We start from the raw sequence: 21,633 nt of genomic DNA, 5'->3' as shown, positions 1-21,633 counted from the left end.
TGTGTCTAAAACAGGACATACTACAAAAATGACATCAAAGAAGCATATAATTACTGTAATTTACCAACCTCCCCTCACATGGGAAAAACAAAATCTAGAATGAAATATGGTCATTTGGCAGGCAGTGCTCTAATGTCACAAAGCCTGCTGTATCCCACCCTGATTTATCTCTCCTGAGAACAGAAACACTTTCCTGGAAAAAGGGTTATCTCTGTGAAGAGCTAATACCATCTCTTCCTAATGTGGCATCAAAAGAAAAGTCAATGAACATGAGACAATGCTAGGGAACACACTACAGAGGAAGCTTAGATGCAGGAGAGTAGGAATTATCTTGGAGGGGGAAATGAACTTTTCTTGTGTTGCATCTCTACATGATCTTCACCTGTGAGATAAGAGAGACTTCCAAGTGACAGTTCAAAATGGTATTGTAAATGTGAAATATGTTAACTCTCTAAAACTTACTGATGGGTGGAAAGAGACATTCAGTGTTACCAGACTTTCATGCTGACATATCATTCAGAATTTTTCTTTCAATACCTTGGTAAAAAAAATGCAGTTCACCCAGTTAAAGTATGTCTCCATGTATGTTTTAGCACAAGGAAGCCAGACAAACACTTCCATGTACAAACACAAAAATATATATGTATTTTAATTTTCATTTGGTCATATTTTATTTAACAGAATGTCATTCTTCCTCAACAACCGATGATGATTTAAAATAGTAGCACTCTCCAAAGCAGCCCATTGATCACAGAGAACTGATGATATTTAAATATACAATATAAAGAGTGATGTTTCACAAAGTCGCGTTGTCTTCAGACTTTAGGTTAGAACACAACAGACCAAAATTAATCATTTCACTAGGTCCAAGAATAAAATTCAAACTGACAACAAGTTATGAAAAGAGAATAGTTACTGAAACTTTACAGAGAAAGAACATGATTAATAAACTTGTCCTGGCTTTACAAATCTCAGACCCCCTGAGTCCTAACAGTACTAAACTGAGAAACAAACAAAATTTATCCTGAGGATACAAGCACTGTTTATAAATTACTCCTGTAATTTAATTTTGAATCTTGATATGGTGATATAATGTTTTCCAAATATTATATTTTCCAAGGCTCCAAAGTAGATTGCTGCATGCAAAAAGAACATTATTCAGTAGTTACTGCTACGTAAGTACTACAGATCACAAGAGCCTTAAGGCACAGATTGCCAATCTGCAATTTTAGATGTCACCATGACTAGCTGTTAATCATTATTCTTGTAACAGAGTTGTATTAATAGATAATGTGAGCGTTTTTCTATTTGCATGAGTACAGAATCAACAGAGTTAACATGATTAATGCACAGCCTTCACTGGGACATGAGTACTTCCATAACATGTTGTTGATTAAATGTTGGGGCAGTAGTTCCTACATGAAGAGTGACAACTAAGTCAGGGAAGGTAACATCTTCAATCACAAGAGTTGTTTCATCTACACCCCTAGCCAGACCTTTTTTTTTAGTATTCCTCTATGATGTGGTTGGCCTCGGTCTCATTTTCCATCTCACCCTGTAAACCAGAGATTTATACAAAGGAAATATTTAAAATACTGGTCCTCAAGATCTAGTCTGCAGATTATCAGTGTGATGGGTTTTTCTTAGAGTTTTCTTCAGTTATTCACAGAATAAAGCATACACAGAAGACAGGATGCTGTTGAACACAAGAGGGTAGGAGAAGGGATGAAAAGCAGGGAATGTTTAGCAGAACACATTTCACACAGTAATCCAAAGGGTGAAAGAACTAGAGAAGCAAATGATTTAAAAGAGCCATTATACTCAAGATGAACACTAGGAAACTGCAGAACAATTTTTCTTAATAGTGTCAGGAATCTCAAACTGCCCCTCTAAATGTATTCATAGCGTTAGAATGACATTTTCTACTATTTAATTCCTTCTACCATTGCTGAATCAAAGATACATGTGAACCTCAGGGACAACCATACTTAAAGGCAAGTGATTATACACTAAGTCCCATCAAGGATACAAAAGCAACCAAACCCTGGATGTCTTTAAGATATCATAATCTTAGGCATTACTTGTAACAATCACCAATTTCATATTCTTAGGCATTAAGTGTAATGCTTAAAGTTGTCAGTTTCCTTTAAATCATCTCTGCTCTGAGTGACTAATGGCTACAGTTAACATCACCAGGAGCACTTTGAAGACACAGAACACAGATCACCAGCTACAGCTCAAAGGCTGCATAATTAGCACTGAGACACCGAGGTTTGCAGGGGACATTCCCACACCACTTCCACTCACAGCTTTCCACAGAGTAGGTGCTGATACTGATGTCAGGGCAAGGCAGGCTGTAACTTGAGCAAGTGCTGGATTCTCCCACCATTTTTTCTCTGCAGCAGGGTTTTGCAGAATACGTCCCTCCCTTGTCTTCCTATGGACAGGTTGGGAGGCTCTACCCTTCCAGTTCCTGCATGCTACATGATACCCACATCCTGGGAGCTACTGTGGAAACAGCAGCAGCAGAGGCACTTCAGGTTTAGCATATGCATCAGGTTGAAATGTACTGAAATTGAGTTTGTGTGGGAAAGTGAGAAATGTTATCTTTCCTTCCTGATGACACATGCATCATGGGGTTTGTAAGTAATCTCTTATATTACTGAGCAGGTGAAAGCCTCCCTCACTATGAAAATGGTTAACCAGTTCACTCCAAATCCCCAATGCTGTCTTCTCCCTCGGCCTGCCACCTTTCCTTATAGCCATAGGGCTCCTTTCATTCTCTCCTTCCATGACTTCTTCAGCCAGGCAGGACGCAGCACTTCTCATATTCCTGGGACCCATCTACAGGTTGTTGTTGGGATTTAACATCTCTGCTGTTGTGTTCTGATCCCTTAAATCATGTTCACAAGCTCAGCTAAAGCACCCACCATTTTACATGGTAACTCATTTTCTAAAGATTTGGGAAACTCCATTGTGGCCATACATGATAGATCATGTGAAAAATGGAAACCCTGCTCATAATGTAGAGGGAGGGACTCATAATAGTGCTCATAATAGGCTACTGATTAATTTCTTGGAAATGCTAGAAGCAAATTCTATCACATCATTTTTGCTATTCATACAGCTCTCCACTGCAAGCTTGTTTCTATTTTGATTTTTTAATTATTTTGTTTTATCATCTTCTATTATCTCTTCCCTTGATTTTTTTCTTCTCTTAAATTTTTATTAACCAAGGGACCTGATTTGAGATGCCTGCCTTTAGGCACTGCTGTTTGTTGCCGATGATGCGACAGCCTCTTTAAGGAATCACAGCAGCATTTCCATATCAAATAAAAATCCTAATTAACTCCTGCCATTTGTCTACTGCAAATTGACAGATATGTCAATTCTCTGGAAGTGAATTCTCTGCAAAAGGAAGCTTTGTCATACCTTTATTTTTTAGAGAAGACTTACTGTAAGCCACTGATTCAGAGAGAACAGAGCTGGCCGACCACCGTCTCTGCACACAAAATACTTTGGCCACATTTTAATAAAACGTGTACCATAAGGAATTATCAGCATCTTCCTTTGGAGATCTCTCTATTTCACCTGCGTGCAGGGTCCCCCTCCTTCCCTCCCCACTTTGGAGTCCACAGCAATAGCTGACCAATTCAGATTTTGAACTCACTGTGGAAACCTCTTTTTTCTCCATTTTTAAATTCATAACATGCAAGTGTTAGCATGTCTTTGATATCAATCAAAGTGGTTTACACACACAAAACACTAGAGAAGGAGTGACACAATAGTGAGAACTTCTGACCCATGTTTCAATTTCACCACTGCCCAGCACTGCACAAGTTGTTATTTTTTTAACAACAAAACCACTTCACAAACTGTGCAATCCAACAGGGGTCAATGTTGTTTTGTGCCAACAGACCCCTTATGAAGGAAACAAATTAAGATCCCAAAAGCTGATAGGAAGAGAATTCGTACACAACTGAAAACTGAAATGCAAACTGAAGGGAATGTCCAGGTCAATCTGCTAAATACAGACTTTTGACACAGGATTGTTCAAAGTTACAAGGCAATACAGGATGTGGGATTCTATCTGCCTGGCTTTCTCTTTGACTTGGGGTCACCTGGCCATGACTAAACAAAATGTTGATGTTCTTTGTATAGTTAATGGGAGATAAGTATCTTTTTTCATTCCTGACAGAATTCTTTACAGGGAAAATTTCCTTTTGGGGGGTCTTTGGATTAAATTACCTTTTTTTCTCAACAATCAGACAGGGAAAAAAGTAATTTAATTTGGGGGACATACACATTTTTTGTCATTTCCTCAGTGCAAATGGTTAAATGTACATTAATATTTAACCCCACAGGAAAGCAGACCACCCCTGGATTGCAAAGGTCTCATGATAAAGTGTTCTAAAGAAACTAGGCATGAGTGAACTGACAGTAAGACCTTCTTATAAAAAATAGGGACACATTATTTTCTCTCCTGCAGTTAAAATCAGACTAAATGATCAAAGTGTCATCTTTTCCACACAGAAAAATGTCTTTCATTGAGATATGTCTCTAACTCGCTGTGTTCCTGCTTTACTACCTGAGAAATTGGATAACTATTATTCTCTCAGTTTCTTAGAGTGTTTTGAAGTTTGTGGACAAAAGAACTATTCTCAGCACCAGAAGTACACTCTTACAAGCTACTTACAAAATACCTTTCTTTAGAGGGACCTGATCCAGCTAGCCATGTGATTGTTTTTTTTTCAGTATAATCCTTTGAGACCTTTGCTCTTGTCTTTCATATCGATATTTATCTTCCAAATTTGTCTTGGAACCCAACACTGCCAATGGCTCAGCAGGAAATTTCCCGGACACAATTAAAGATTATAAAATCCAAACTTAGCATCTCCCTAAAATCCCATTTTAATATTCTAAATAAAATCCTGAAGCCTGATTGATTTCGGTTTTTTCTCTCTTGCATGCTCTTTCAAATATGACTTTATCAAAAAAACTTGACAAATACATACATCTATAATCACAACGGAAACAATATAAGAATTGGGATATTAACAAAGCTTATTGCAAGGAGTTTTCCAAGTAATGCTAAATGGTAATTCTTATGATGCTTGACAAACTTTAATTTCCCAAACAGAACAGGAAGATAATAAAAGGCATGAACAAAATACTGTCAGGTTACAATTTTGTCAGGTAATGTGCTTAGGCTTGGCTGTGACTGAGATTAAATAATACAGAGAACATTCCATGCAAGGTACTGAGCTAAAACATTTGAGAGCGACATTAAAGTGAATCTGCTCCTCGACATATCAGTGACCTCTTGAGGTCCCTTTTACTCCTCTTTTCTTTAATTCTGTGTTCAGTTTGTGACTAGGCATAGCATGTTTGTAGAGTGCAAAACATCTTTTTAAATATGCTATACAGTAAATTTACATTTCTGTAAAGACATCTCAAACTATTTTACAACTAATAACTATTGGGAGGGAGTCTGTGTATTTGTTGGAGCTTAGTGGGTCTGATTACCTGTCTCTATAAAGCCAAGATTCTATCGACATCTCTGTTTACAAGGAGGTTTTGGTCATGGAATTTTCCATAACTTTTTCATATGTTTTTAAGCATTTGTGTCTTGGAAAAATCATCATGTAAGAGGATATTTTTAGATCTTATCAAAGGCCCAAAACTATCAAATGTTACACTTTTTTTTTTAATCCTCTTTTTTTTTTTAACATAGTTGGACAGGTATATCCAGTTTCTCCACTAAGTTCCTTATATTGCAGGATATTTTTATATGCATATCGGCATGCATAATTACGACAAGGTTTTATTCTACCCAATACACAAGAAAGGTAAGAAATTAAGAGGAGTTCCTCCCAAGCATGTGCATTCTGTTTTTAGCACTTCAATTCTGCTATAAAAATTAGACAGCAATTCCTATGGTAATAAAGATTGGAAAAAGTTTTCAGTCCAAATTCATCTAATAAAAATTGAACTACCTATAAAGATTTTCTACAAGAAAGGTGGAACCCTTTATGTACCCTGATATGTAAAAGAGAAATGCCTTCAAAGAATACTGAAAGCAGGTAAAGTGTATTTATTTCTCTTACCCATTTCCATATTCTTTTTCAATGTCACAACTGCAATTACCACTGTCAGAATTTGCTACAGTGAAATAAAAGCTGCATCCAAGAAGACCTGTAGCCCAATTCTTCAACAGAGAGAATCTTATTGAAAAAGCAATTTTGCTGAAAGATGAGGTCCCAGTTACACAAAATTATAATATATCCTACTTTCACTTTCTGGAAAGAATGTATTAATACTCATTACCTTAAAATTGAAATCAGACATCAGAAAATATTACATAAATTACAGTTAAGTGCACAAATAAAGGATTTTCAAACAAAAATTTATAAGCTTCAAAACAATTATAGTGGAACAGATTTGCACTTTTTTTATTAGACAGGTGGTGCACTCTGAAATCAGCATTCTGCTGTCTTACACCAGTCTGGCCCATGTAGCTAAAAGGATCCATGAAAATTTTGATCACCACTGTGTCACAGAGTGTATAATGTGGAGTACTGACTAAACCCTGAAGCCCTTATAAGGAGGAAATGTCTAGTGATGTTTTACTTTAATCTGAGAAGAATTTTTAAATCATGACTATGACAATATACTATTCTATTAACCAGAAGTGTGGAAATATATAACATACATTCAGATGTGGCACTTAAGCGAATACTGGAGACACATCTCACTTAATACAGCATGATTTTACAAAGAATGTGAAAAATAGAACTGAATAGTATATAAGAACTGATCATTTTTTCAAGTCTCTCAAACCACAGAAGTAGTATTAGGACAGTTTTTACTACTGACAACTTGTAGGACAGACTGATAAGAAGTTCAGGCTCCATATCTCTCCTCTCTGCATTTCCTAACGCATACCACAAAAAGAGAATTAGGAAAGCAGAAAGGCAATGAGTTGTTCAGACAAGTTCCTGCAAGGTGATGGCATATTAGGGCTTACACTATTTATCAGTGCTGCTAATAACCTGTGAAGCAGGAAAGCTTTATCTGTATGCTGCCTGGGCTAATCAAGGGTGATGCTGGAAGAGTCAGGGTCGTCTCAGCCCTGAGAAATGCTGAAGCTGCCACCACAGGAGTTACAGCTAAACTCGAGACGACAGACTTTCAAGTTTTCACTCTCTGCTCTTAACTCATCTCAGCCTATCAAATCTTACAGCTGTAATCATCCTGGATGAGAAGATGTGACCTACAACCAGTAACTTTGAAAGCTCACCGATCACTGGAGTGATGGAAGGAATGTTTTAAACTTGGGCATTTTGAGGCAGGGTTGCCGTGAGCTGTCACCTCCACTGTGGTGAGTGTTTTCTTAACTAATCCCTGTACTGCCTGAACATGCTCTTACAATATCTCTAATTATTCAGATGTCTTGCTGGGCACTCTGTGTGTCTTCCCACTCTGACTGTCAATTTAAGTCCTAATAAGAAATTACATTCTTGCCTCAGCATACCACAGGCTGCACACAGCCAGCACAGAGATGACACAGTCCCTATGTTTCAGCTGATTTACCCAATCCCTAGTGAAATCTGTTGCCCTTTTGAGGTAAAATGTATTTCTCTATTATGGCACATGTTCAGTATATACAGTTACACTACAACCAAAACAAAGGTGTCCTAAACTATAGGCTGAAATGTTTGACTACAACTTATTCATATTAATCCTTGCTTGGAGTGGGATGCTGTTGATCTATGGAAAGTTTTACTATATTAATAATGACAGTGTCTCAATATACAATCCATAATATATCTAAGTACATTGAATAGGTATGATTTCTTGTATAAACCTTCAATGAAATATACTTATCTAACAATGTCACCTTGTATGCTTGTCAGAGATTGGTAAAAATATATATATATGTATCCAGTCTCCCAGTGCACAGGATTCAGTGATTAACCTCTGCTGCCAGGCTTTACTTTCAGATACTGGTTATTGGACTGTATTGAGAGGACTAATGTCTCAATCCAAGGGAGAACAGAATTCTGGAAAAATTCTTGATGTGCACCCAAGATGCAAGAGAAGTAACTCCAATGTGTCCCACATTTTAACACCCAGATTATGGTACCAAGCCAGTTACTTGTGTAAATGAAAAGTTAGGGAAGAAACCTCGGAGATCCATACAGCTAAACGACAAAGCTATCCAAGAGTTGGTTCCAGTTCACCTGTGATCTTTCCTAAAATGCGCATGGTTTATGCTAAATCACAATCCTAAACCCCAGTGTTATTTGAGAAACCAGTTCCTACAGTTAGGAAACATTCCACTGATTGCAGCATCTCCCAAGTTCTTATATTCCCTCTTTATATTAGCACACTGTGTGAGCATTGCAGAAAAAATCCAGTACTAAGTGTACTAGTTGGCTTCCCATGGGAAGGACATTTAATTGGCTTTGATATTTTTCTTTGTTCAGTATGTTTGTGTATGTGTGCATGTACATGTGAGAACACACACGTTTTCTTCTCTTTTTTATAGTGCACTTCACTGACATATTTAATAGTCACTCATTGCCATAGCATTTGTTTACCATAACTTACAAAGTAAAATTTGAGGGTTATATTGTATTTACAAACAAGTTGGCACTTACAGAATAAATTATTGATTCCTTTTCTTTTTTATTTCATTTTCTTTTTTTTCTCCACTTCTTTTTCACCAAAGGGCATCCAGAATTCAGGCAGAATAGTAACACCTGCTGCCAATATGCTACATTAACATGAGTAAATAGGATTCCAGCTGTTACACTCTTTCCCAATGATTTGCTTGTTGCTGAGAGGCAGTGCCTTCCACCTCAGTTCATGTCCAATGCTCAGAAACTGTTAGTCAAGTGAAAGCAAAGGCTGCATGTTTTCTTCCTCATTCTTATCCATGCGCTTCAGCACCCCAGGATCCACAACTGACTGAGACCTGCAGAGGGACAACATGTTTATTTGACATTTCTAGATCAAGACAAATGAGGGTAAACCTCAGCTTTCTTTTGTTTATTTTAATTTCTGTTGGAGCTCAAAAATAAGGGTACAGCTTTACTGTACAAGCATCTGATCATTGCAATATCCCTCATGGAAGGATGACAGGGCTTTACAGGGCTCAGTGCTGATTTGTAAATATAGGAACAAAAGGCAGAATAAAGCAGTTCCTCTCTTCAGTGAAATCGTCAAGCAGGGAGCATCCTCCACACCCAAGAGCAAACTAAGCTGTCCTCTGTGGTGACTTAAGCACTGATCATCTCTTCAGAAGGTTATACAGCACTGGGCTGGCTAGAAAGGTACAATTCAGCCACCCAGCTGGCTAATCACACACTGCAATTAGCAGGATGTGTTAGCTGGAAGCACAAGTTACTCCTTTTCGGAATAGCATCTTAATTCAACAGTGCAAGATCCTAAGCCAAACCTAGGAATAGTGCCATGGTTAGCAGGATTTCTGGAGCAGCGGACAAATGTGTCAAACTCACTTTTCAGCTCAACGGAACAGGGCAGGGAAGGATGATCAGGGCAAATTCAGTGATGATTGTAAAATTTCTCTAGATTCCCTGTTTCAGCCCAGAAGCATAACATGGCACTGGTGCCCTGCAACAGCCATATGTGATGGACAACAAGGAAAGCCAAGTTTCTGGCAAAATCAAAATGTTCCACTGGAAACAAAGCCTGGAGTGTTAAGCTGGGGGTCTCACATCAGCGATGGCTCAGATCATCAAAAAGCAGCCACATCTGGGGTACAGTAAATGCAACCCTTTTTAGATGTTTCCTTTAGTGAGGAAAATCTCACACAGGAAATGCCTACTTCTCTTTCTTTCTGTAAAGATTTGAGATGACTAAAGAGCATGTGTACATCTCTACAATGCAGGCATCTATTTTTGATCAGCGGAAGCACACTGCGCCTGCAGCATTGCTACAGATTTGCCCATTTAGAGGACTACAGTGCAGAGAAAAATCTTTACAAATTCTAACCTTCCCTGAGATAAGCATATGGAGTCAATTTCCCCCCCTTATAAACTGGCATCATCCAGTGAAACCAATGAATGAGGCTGGTGAGGTCTTTCTCAAAAAAATCTGAAGAAAACTTACAAAAACACAAGAAAAAACATCTGACTTAAAGCCTAGGTGAAAACTTTATACACAAGGATATTTTTTAATAATATTTATCCTGTTCTCATACTAAAAAATCAAGAAAATTAACTTTAAAAATATGATCATCTCTCTTATGATAAGCATAATTTAAACTTTTTAAATTAAGAGTATACAATAATACCCATCCTGAACACTAGTCAGTTCCTCAGGCAGAAAACTAAACCACTGAATTAAAAATGCTTTTTTTAAATCTTCACAAGGTACCGTGCCAATGCAAAGCTGATTGAAAATTTGCTGGTGGGAAACTGCACTCATGGAAAATCCAGTTCATCATGATAAAAATTGCTGTGGAAGCAAATTAACTTCAAAGCTTTGCCAAGTGGATGTAAGTGCTAAAACGGAGCCTTTTCCTCGGCTGCCGATGACTGAGCAGACAGGGTTTCCAGTTTTCATCTGGGGAAAACTGAAGGGGAGCTGGAATGGCTGCAAACCTGGCCTCCAATTCCTGGCCATAAATTCCCAGGGCCTCCAAAACCCCAGTGAAGGTGTGAAAATTGAATTGCACCAATCCTGATCCATGGTTTGTAAGCTCAGATGCCCAAATGCCTTGGAGAAGAAGGAGAAATAATTTGCACCCAGTTTTAAACAGAAATTTAATATCATGCTTCATCCCATTCACCAGCAACTCACAAATGAAGGTATGTGGAAGGAAAAACATTTATGTCTATAGCTCCTTGTCTTCTACCTACATCTCCAAAATAACTTTACAAACATTACTGAATACATTTTGAGAAAACACAGTGGGACTGAGTTATACTATAAAGTCCCGTTGCAGAGGTGAGGAACCAAACCACAGCTCCTCTGCAAAGTTTATCAACACAGACACCTGCCCTGCTGGGTTAGGTGAGAAGAGGATGCAGGTCTCCAGCTGGGTGCCTCAGGATGACAGCCACAGGCTAAACCTGACTGCTGAGACAGCTGCAATGTTGCCAGATGACATAAATAAGTTCTCCCCAGAGGTCTGTGCTAGAGGTGGCATTAATTCCTCCTTATCTCCATCATCATCCCCCCAGTCAACCTTCTTTTCAAGGTAAGGTCATCCAAGTCACCAAAAATTCAAGGAGGTTTGGAGGAATGTCAGTGGTTCACATTGGGGACAACAAATAAGTAAGAAAGAGATTAATTCTCTGCAGGATTTTGGTTTTAAAAGGACATTCAGGATAGTAAACTAATTTTAAAATGGTAAGCCAAATTAAACAAGAAAATTGTTGGAGATCTGCCAGATGCTTGTGAAACTTGTTCTAAGATAAGCACTTTTCATTGCCTTAGTCATGATTTTTAATATGTTAAAAATCTTCTGCACTAATATATCCTACTGACTCTGGGTTTAAACTGAAACAACCATCAGTTGCTGAAACCAAATTAAATTTAATTTTTAATTAAATAGAGTTTATCTTTTTTATCTTAACTTTTCTATTTATGTTCTAACAGGATCTGTGTGCTTAATACACTGAAGGCTTGGGGCTTTCTGTCAGTCTTAGTACTAGCCACAGTAAGTCTATTTAGCACTTTTTATGTCCAGCAGCAGGGAACAAGGATTCCAGCAGATGCTGGAGGCATTCTAACTGAGAAAGCATGCATAGAAGGTGAAGAAACTTTAGCATAATATTATATAGATAGAGATTTCAACATGTTTATTTTCTGTACTAGGTCTCCTACTTTGTTAGATCACCCAGACTGAAAGAATATCAATTTGAAGCTTACACTGAAGTGTAATAGAGTATGAAAAGAGTTTTCAAGAACAAGTTAAATGAAAATAAAAATTAATTGAGAAAAAATTAAGAATCTGGTCAACTCTTTTCCACTCACTGCTTTTCCACTTAATAATATGCTTGCCCAGGACAATCTGGAACACTCTGCTCCAAACAGGCAGCTCCAAAAGGACTTGTCACAGGCCTTCTCATATTTTTTGTTGCACCCTTGGATGAAGTTACTTACTCTCACGTCATCATTTTGCAGCAGGACTTCTGCATTTCAGTTCCTTAATTCCATCCTTCTGTCTAAGACAGCTTCTCTAGTGTCTCATAATGCTTGTATTGCATGCAAATCATATAAAAGTGTATTGCTCACCTTTCCCCTCCCCTGCCTCTTTTTCTCAGTCCCATTTATTATGTTAGTTACACAATTCTAGCTTCATATATGCACTGGGGCACTGGGGATTTTGGAGGTTCTGGGAATTTATGGCCAAAACTCCCTCCCTCACTGGGAATTTGACACCAGGTTTGCAACTATTCCAGCATCCCTGTTATACAGTTTCAGAACCCTTTTTAACTTCTTATTCTAGCTCATTTCTATTCAGTTTCTTGCTATTTCCCACTTTCAATAGAGTGAAGGTTTTTTCAACACAAAATCCTTGAACTTTACTGCTTTTTTTCTTTTTTATTTCCTATAGCAATCATATGTTGTCTTCTGTTTCCATAAAAATATCTCCCTTTTAAACCACATCGTCCTTCCCAGTCTAGGCAACATTTTCCAGCCAATATCATCTTCCTGGCTGAGAAATCTGAAAATATTTTATCTTGTTTGATCTGTTTCCAGAGTTTCTTTCCCTTTTGCATCACATGCTGTCTCCTGAAACTGGGTTCCCAGCCTAGCATATCCTAACTTATTTTTAATGACTTTATATATTGGTTTCTGTCTTATTTGTTCTTTTTTGATCCAATGCTAGGCCTGCCCCTTATGAGCTGCACTCTGACTTTTGCTGCCCTTTCTGCTGCCCTTTCTGCTACCTTTTCTATCACAGTTGTAATCTTTACCCTTTTTCCTCCTACTGCCTTGGCAAGCTTGGATCAGACTCACCCCTTCCAAGTTAATGACCTCACTGCTTCCACAGTTACTGGAGTTACTGGAGAGGTAACTGAGCTCTTCCTATACTTAGGACTTTCCTATACTTTATTCTGAATGGTAAAATGCAGCAAGCAGTTGCACTGTACCTCCTCAAAGAGAAGAATATCAGAATGCCAGGATGTTTACCAGACTTGAGTATAACAACTGGCACTGATTTTGGTCCTGGTTTTCCTCATATTTTGTTAGGCATGGAGTCACTGTGATTGATGGTTCAGATGCTGTAAATGTCCTGGCACCTATAGGCTCGTGGGTACCAGGCAGTGGGCTACGAGATGGAGGAAGATAAGAGCTAACATCACCACCCAGAAAGATAATTGGCCCAAATTTACCCTCTGCATAGAGGCTCACTCCAGCTAGCACTGTTTCTCTAATAAGTGCTGTAGGCTGAGGTGAGATAGCTTATTCCAAAGACAGCGCTGTATATACAACCTATATGGCACCACTGAAATAATCAGCTGTACTGAGTTCACAACTCACATGTGTAATAATCAAGGCCATGGTCTCTCAACAACACTGATCTTTTTAGGAAAGGGGGAAAAAACCCAACTGTCTTCCTATATAATAGGAACTATGTAGGAATTTCCTATAGCTACCTATACGTGAACTACTTACAGATTCATAAAGAAGGAAGAAGGCAAATTTTAACCTCATGGCAATACTAGAAGACAACAGTACCTTTAACTCACCTTTTCATGGATTTGGGAGAGAGGTCCTTTTCTATATCCTTTGCAGGAGTGTTGTAGGAGTCCGCATTGCATTCACTGTCGTCATCGTATTCATGGTCAAGCAGTGTTCTCGCCCACGTCCCCATGTCATAGGGGGGCAACATTCCTCCAAACTCTGAAGGCAGGATCTCAGGGTGTATGAGCTGATGCAGGCTGTTGAGGTTGTTACCATGCAGGAATATCTGTATTTACACATGCAGGTAAAAACACAGGGCTATCATCAAAAAAACATCAAAGCCCAAATGACATCATCATTGTTAAGAGGATATTGTACAACTTAAACATTCTGGTTGTGTTGGGCTAACAGAGGTGCAGAGGAAGGCACACATCACCTCTCCCTTAAGCACGGTCACACCATGTTCATAAATCTCCAAAGTGATTAAAGCATAAATAACTTAAAATGTTTGCAGGGAAAGGGACTTAGGGAGGGTAAGAACTGGTGTCTGGTATCTAGATGGACAGAATATTAGATAGATAAACTGCCTTGTTAATCTCTTGTCAATTGTTCTCCCTGATTCTGTGAATTAAGTTAATAAATTAAGATTATAATAAATAAATTAAAATGAGCCATATACAAGAAGGAATATATACTGACTTTCAGCATGCAGCCATGAGTCCTATAAATAAGATATATTGTGCAGAGTATTGGTAACAGTGATGAAAAACTTTTCTTCCTTAATCTAGTCATACCAGTAACTGCTATTTATACTTGACAATAAATGAAGAAAGTAATAACAGTAAAATAATCCCTTGTGACAACACTGAGGGAATAGCTGATGGATTATTTGATATTTTCCATCAATGTTTTGGTAGACTGATAGTCATATATACTTTATATTTATATATCTATATATTAGTATGACATGACATGAATACTTGTATTTATGTTTAACTTTAGTGCTTCCCCTCAGAGATCCTCCACAGTCCACTTCACCTTGCAGGGACTCCCCTGGGCATCTATACCCTTAGCATGATTTATAAGAGTTAAATTGAAGACGCTGAAAGACAAAGACCAAATATATGCTTGTCTTTTATTGCTTACTTCAGACCACCTTCCAGTCAGCTGTAGTCCCAGGAAAGTTAATATGACTGTGCAAAACTAGTGATTTTCTTCCATCTCAGAAAGGAATTTATCCTTTTGCAAAAGAATGTTTATTAATGGTGAAAGTTATTTGCTTTATAGTGCTTTCACAGCTAAGTGTTTCATTTCTTAGCAATTGTTTTTATATATGCCTAGTACTGCATTTATCTGAATATAAGTATCAGCTGCAAATATACATGACAAATTGAAAAAAATCATAATTCAGGATAAAAACAACAGATAAAAACCTAAAGAGAATTCTTTTGGGTTTGGAGCTTTTTTTCCTATCATTTGTTCTGCATCTAATAATTTTTTTTAAAGCTAATTTTAAGCTTTATGTGCTGGTAATAGCTTTCACATTTTGACGCTATATTTACAAGTGTAAATCAATATTTAACCACCTTACTACTTTTTATAGGTATTTGGTATTGACAAAAAACAGGTTTAAAAAGTCAGCATTTCTGCAAATATATGCCATTGACTCAAGTGTCTAAATAAAAATTTAGATGCTAGCTGATAAGCCTCTATGCTCAACTGCCTTGTCACTTATTTTTAATGCTGTAACACTCCTATGAGCTGCACTTTACTCCCTAGTTCTGCATATGCAGCACTTGAGTTGAAAAGGCCTCAGACATATCTGGCACTACGATGTTCTTTGCAGAAGCTGCAGTCAACAGAGTGCAACTGAATCCTGCAAAATGGGGCTTTATTTGCATATTTATAACAGATATTACATAAAAGGCTTTGTGATCTATAGTGCAAAAATCTGTAAATACCAGAGGCCTCTCAAGCATAACCTGTCAGTAAAAACCAGCTCAACACCAAGGATCATTGTGGCCTTGCAGAGTGTGTTGAGGAGAAAAAATAGAGAGCTGCTTCCATTAAAAAAAAAATCATGTTCTTTGTACTGCCCCTGTACATGATGTTGATTGTGTTTTCCTGGATGACAAAGTTCCTGTTACAGAAATAATACCATTCTGTATGCTATCACCACCAAGCTATAATTTAATTGCCCTGGTGCAAATGGTACAAATTCAGCAACATCTCAGAGGCTGCTCATGCTTATGCACAGATGCATGCACACAAATTCCCTTCTATTGGCTTTCATTCAAATTAGTATTTGCAAACTAATACTACTAGATGCCAGCTGGGTATTTTAGCTCATGGTAATGTCAAGGAAATCACACTAGGATAGGACTTTGTGGCAGTCACTAACTTTGTTTTTAAAAGAAAGACACAAATATTTTTTACAGAAATTAAGCAGAACAGAACTGAATACAATCTTAATAGAAACTATAATGTTTGTAATATTTTTTTATATATCAGCCCCAGGAGTAAGCATATGCTTACATTTGAAAATACATTTAAGTTCACTTCTTGACTGTGTCCTTAAAGAATAATGTTCTAAAGTTTCTAAAACAGTAGAAGGTACCCTTTAAAACACAGATATATTTAAACATTTCCACCAATAGCAAGCTGCTATCTCATGTTAATCTACTTCATTAGAGTATGATGCATCTGCTGATGACAACAGCCAGGAAATAGGCAATTAAAAAGAAGAATACCCTTTTTCGTGTCTTCTCCTTTAGAAAGGGCCGGATAACTGTGTAGAGAGCATGGATATACCACGGCTGATTGACAAAATGTATTCCTCCAAACCGAGCTGGAAAGCTGTCCTGTGTGTCACAAAACAAATATATTTAATTTCAGCCAATTCTTAACATATGTTGCACATGCATCAAATAGCGTTTTGTTGTTTTTTCCCAGAATGCCTTCACTGTAATAATAAACCTTTAACAAGAAGAAAGATTATTCAAAACTGTGTCCTCTCAGCTGAGTTCCAGCACTCCACACCAAGGAGCAACACACCTTGTGTGGAGGAAGTGCACTGAGATAGCTTTGCTATTCAAATAAAGGCAGAGCATTTCTAACCTCCAGAAATGCTTTAAACATTTATGATTTGCCCATAATCCATCCATGCAATATATTTTTCTCTTTTTCACTTCTATGGATTTTATTCATTTTTAATAGTAACAATCTCAACTCTCCCAGTGTCATTGAAGAGCACTAAAAATGTCCCTCGTCTCCACCTTAAAAAGAAAGTGTAAATCTAAACTACTATTCAAAATGTCTCCAATATTATCCATATTTCATAAAACTGAGACTGCATTAAACATTATGCATAAACCGTTATGCAATATCCATGACAGTAATTCTTGTCACATAGTCAGAGGTCTTCTGGGAACTTAAATGTAAGGACAGCATATCTGTATTGAAGCAATGGCTTTTCTTTTTTACTTGCTGAAAATCACAAGGGGCAGATAACTCACTAGGAAAACATTCTGATATGCATTTTCAGTTTCTAAGGCAAGAGAATATGCCAGAGGGTTTGGCAGTTTGAGGAGGGCAGCCACTCTGTCCTGGAATACAATTGCCAAATTCCTTGTGTTGTCCTCATTTTGTCTTTGCAAACAATGCAATAAGGCAGGTCCTATGTTTCCTAGGGTTGCACCATTGAGGAAGGAGGAAAGAGATGCAAACAAGTGCAGTTGATGCACATACTCTTTTGTTTTCATGGCTTATGTCAGAACCTTCTCAGTGAAGGACCTTCTCTTAGTTATACAGATGTACTAAATTACTGGCTTTGAAGCTTAATTCAACAGGTGACACAGCATAGGCAGCCATGGTAGTCACTCAGACCAAAACCAGGTTCCTCACAGCAGCAGCTCCCATTTGACCATACAGGTAACAAACCAGGACATCCTTTCCAGCTACATCTCCTCCTCTTCCTCCTCTCTTCCTCCACCTATGTGGATGCAATAAAGGCAACTTTAGGTCTGTGCCACTGGGATCAAAGGCTCAAAAGGAGGCAATCAAACGGTCTGACATGATGCTTTGTGCAAATAAACCTATTCTGCCTCCTCTGGAGACCAGAGAGGAGGCCCTACAGAAGCACCCAGCAGCCTTGATGTAACCTGCAAAGCACCACTTGAAGCATATGGTCATATGCATACACCGACAAAATGGTCGTGAGAAAAAAATTATAAACTATTCCAGCCAATCAAGAACTGTCACAAAAGGAAGGCAGAAACTGCAAGAAGGAAATCTTTCATTAAATGTTTCCAGATAGGAATAGACTTTGAAAAAGTGCAATTGCCAGCATATCCACAGTACCTCTTTAGTTCTGTGAATGTGTTTAGACCTGTGGGAATAATGAAGTACGAATCACTTACTCCTCTCCAAGGATCCATTCACATCCTGTCAGCCATGCCTAACCCAGGGGCTCTTTACAGCCAGGTACCTCTTGCCTTCACATTGTAAGAACTTGCTGGATTTCCCATCAAGGAGGCAGTACCTTGACAATAATTTATAGGGAGGATGAAAACCACAGCACTCACCAGTCACGTCTGGCTGGCCAGAGCACGACAGTCAATGAAATCAATGGTCTGTTTTGCAGCTTTTTTCCAGAAACTTTTGATTAACAGCAGGTTTGAAAGAAAACAATCCTATTGAAAGACTGCTGCAGAATCCTCATTTTGCTAAATGCCCAATTCCTGTCAGCACTAACAAAATGTCACACTGGATGGTTGATAATTTGACATATAATTGTTCTGTATCGTAAATCCCCAAACACCATTCTGAGGACACAGCTATGATGTGCAAAAGGTAGTAAATTATGTTTGTGTCATAGTGATCCAACAAATCCATTAGGAAGGATAAATCACCGAATGACACCTTAACCTTTAGTTACAGGAGATACAATTAATCTACAGACAGTTGTGTTTATTTGGATTACCCCTGCTTGTTCTCCAGCAAAGAGTGCTCCATGCTGCATACCATGCACAAAAAAGCACATACTTAAAGCTGCAGAAATCTCAGCAGAGCTGAGAGTCACACAAACTGAGGACAATTTGTGAATAAGATGATCTCAATAGGCAAACTGGCATGTACGAACACAGATTCAGAGCAGAGTGCCAAAGGCATTTATATTCTAATGTGGCCTCAGAATGTTCTGTATCTTTTTAAAGATATAAAATTTCCAGCAGACAAAAGGATTATCCTTAAGAAGTACCAATTTGACACGTCTACTATCTTCTCCTGTATCTTGGAAACCATTTACAAGGAGGATCACAAATATATGTGGAATTGCCCTCAAACAGAGGATGCCACTTGAAGGTGAAAGCTCAGAGTTTCCCAGAAATTCCAAAGGCACTTCCTGGAACTAAAGAAGATGGGTATTCATCAGTCTCTGACTGAACTGTGGTGCCCAGATTCAGAAGCACTTCCTAAGATGTAATTAGGACCCCCAAAAATTTGTGCCAAAAAAGAGAAAGGGTGATTTGGTCAGAATGATCCTGCATTGTACACAGTGCTTAGACCAGTATTCAAAGGCTCCTGAAAGTAGATCCAAAAGCAAATCTCAAAAGCACCTTCTGAAAAAATAAAAAAGCAGAATAAGCAACTACATCTGCTGGAGAAACAGGTGTCAGAAGGTTGTCTTGCTCTTCTCAGATGTACCTGATTTCCACAGGAGGATTTGCCAGACAGATGGTCATCCTACACAAACAGCAGGTAGGAATTTCTTTCAAATCACTGATTCCTCTGGGGGTTTATGCAGATTAGGTTACAAGCACAGTGGCAGTCACAACTGCTTCTGCAGACATACTGCACTTCAACAGATGAGCCTGTAACCCATGAATTCTAAGTAAAAGGAATCTCTTGTCAGAGAACTGTAAGAAATGGAGATCAGCTGTAAAGTGAGCTGTGCTTCTGACTGAAAAAGCAATGAGTCTGATGGGGTATTACCAAACTGAAAAAAAGAACTAATTACATATACACAGTGGGTGGATTTTTCTTCACATTCACTGTAACCTCTCTTCCAGCAGCAGAACATAACTTTTGCCTGTCTCTGATGAGCACAATTTGTGACATGGCCGTGCCATAGACACAGTCAAGCAGGCAGCTACTATCAGAGACCACAGGCCCCGTGATATGAGGCTTGCAAGTGACAAAATTAACAGTAGGCTGCCAAGGAAGAGGCATAATCCTACCCTACTGTCTGCAGCACTGGGGGACTGCCAGTGCACCGGCAGCAGCACAGAACGATCCCTCTCTGGGTTTCCATCTCTTGTGAAATGGTTCTGTGGACTCACAGCGCAGCAATTTTAACCTCTGTAGACTCAAAAAACAGCAATCTGAACCTCTCTGCCAAACATAATTTATACAAACTATCTTTACAAGCTTTCTCTCCAAGGACCCAGCTGCTGTTGCCTGCTACCACCCTTGGCACATACTAAGAAGCCAGGTTTCCATTTTCCAGACACCACATTCCACCCTGTGCTGGGCTCGGCCATCACCTGAGCCAGCTCTCAGGGTTTCACAGAGTCCCCTGCTCCACTTTGGCCAGCAGGAACTCCTACAGCACAGGTAGTAACAGCAAAAGCAGCATATGTCATTTTCAACTGCACTTACGAGAGGAAAGTGACAACTTCCTACTGAAAACCAGTGTGAGTCTTCTTAATGGTGTCAGGACTGTTATCATATCATAAAAATGACCAATCTTTTTATCTTTATCAAATGCAAAATGTTAAAGAACTTCTTAAAGGCCACAGCATTCTTCACTCCTTGAGCATTGTGTTTACATTTAAATCTCTAAAGTCTACTCTTAATGAAGCAGCTCTCCTGGCTGAACTCAGTACTGTAATCAAATTTGTTTGCACAGCTTTTAGAAATGCAGTCTTAGAAACTGCTGAGACCACTGTGTGCCCAAAGGTGCTTTGGCAGCCCATTGTCATCAGAGCCTTGAAAGCATGCTGCTCATCTACAGCAAACAGACTGTCTGGACACACCTTGCCACATACTAACACTGAGACAGTGCTTGGGCATGTGTGCTCTGGGGTTATTTTTGAGGGTTTTTTGTCCTTATGTGCAGTGAAACTGTTTTTGTGCACAGTCGAGAGACTGTCCTTCAAAAGACAGTCTAGACAAACACAATGAATACACTCACACCCTTTATTTAAGGCTGCACTCCGGTGCTCTGGTGAATTCAGGCTATAGCATCTGCAGAAAAGAGGTTACAAAGTCAAAACTGCAAAAGCTGTATCTTCATAACAAAAATTGCAAGTTCAAAGAAAGCATACAAAACTGTTAATATCTTAACTGTGACTTAAGACCTATTCCTGAAGAGAACACATTAGCCCTCCTTTAGGTTTTCTGAAAAGGCAAGCACTTCAGGGAGAAAAAAAAAATTATGATGATGAACCAAAATAGTTTCTTTACAATGGAAAGCGACACTATAAAAAAACAAACATTCTGTCTGCTACAAAATGCATCACAACTAAACTTAATTTTTAGCATGTTAAAGAGAAGATTGTGGAAACTCATGGAAAGAAAAAGGCTCTGACTAGAAGGAAGAGTTCACATCCCTAGTATTCAAGAGCTGAGTTACCAGAGGAACCACGAGCCACTGCCATCTACATCAGGAAAGGACACCCATCTTGCTACCAAACTGTAACTTTCACTGAAGGTAGGAAAGAACAAGGAATTCCTAATGCCAAACTTCCTGCCAGCATCCATCCATGACATGAGCATTTGCAATGCCTCAAAACAAACCTTTATGTCAAGATCACCTATGTGCAAGACATGACTGGAACCAATGGTGAGGACTGGATGATTCAGAGACTGGAAAGTTAATCTTTGGCATCTAAAAGAATTTGGGTTGGATTTTTTTAAGGAACAGAGGCTAAACACACTAGGGAGAATAAACAGCAGGTGAGGAAA

General features: G+C 38.5%; 1 protein-coding gene across 1 annotated transcript in view; it reads right to left on the bottom strand.

Moving 5' to 3' along the window:
* Positions 1-622: 622 nt before the first annotated feature.
* The window catches only part of CLVS2 (clavesin 2), a 56,208-nt gene continuing 35,197 nt past the window's right edge, over positions 623-21,633 (bottom strand). The window contains exons 3-5 of the mRNA XM_023924030.2: positions 16,419-16,529; positions 13,734-13,954; positions 623-8,980 (exon numbers count right to left, since the gene is read on the bottom strand). Coding sequence (XP_023779798.1) covers positions 8,893-8,980; positions 13,734-13,954; positions 16,419-16,529 — 420 coding nt within the window. The 3' untranslated portion in view covers positions 623-8,892. The remainder of the gene's footprint in view (positions 8,981-13,733; positions 13,955-16,418; positions 16,530-21,633) is intronic.

This window comes from Cyanistes caeruleus, chromosome 2, assembly GCF_971803275.1.
Source record: "Cyanistes caeruleus chromosome 2, bCyaCae1.hap1.1, whole genome shotgun sequence".
Classification (NCBI taxonomy): Eukaryota; Metazoa; Chordata; class Aves; order Passeriformes; family Paridae; genus Cyanistes; species Cyanistes caeruleus.
The sequence above is the reverse complement of the archived record's forward strand: the minus strand, read 5'-3'. Positions and strand labels throughout refer to the sequence as shown.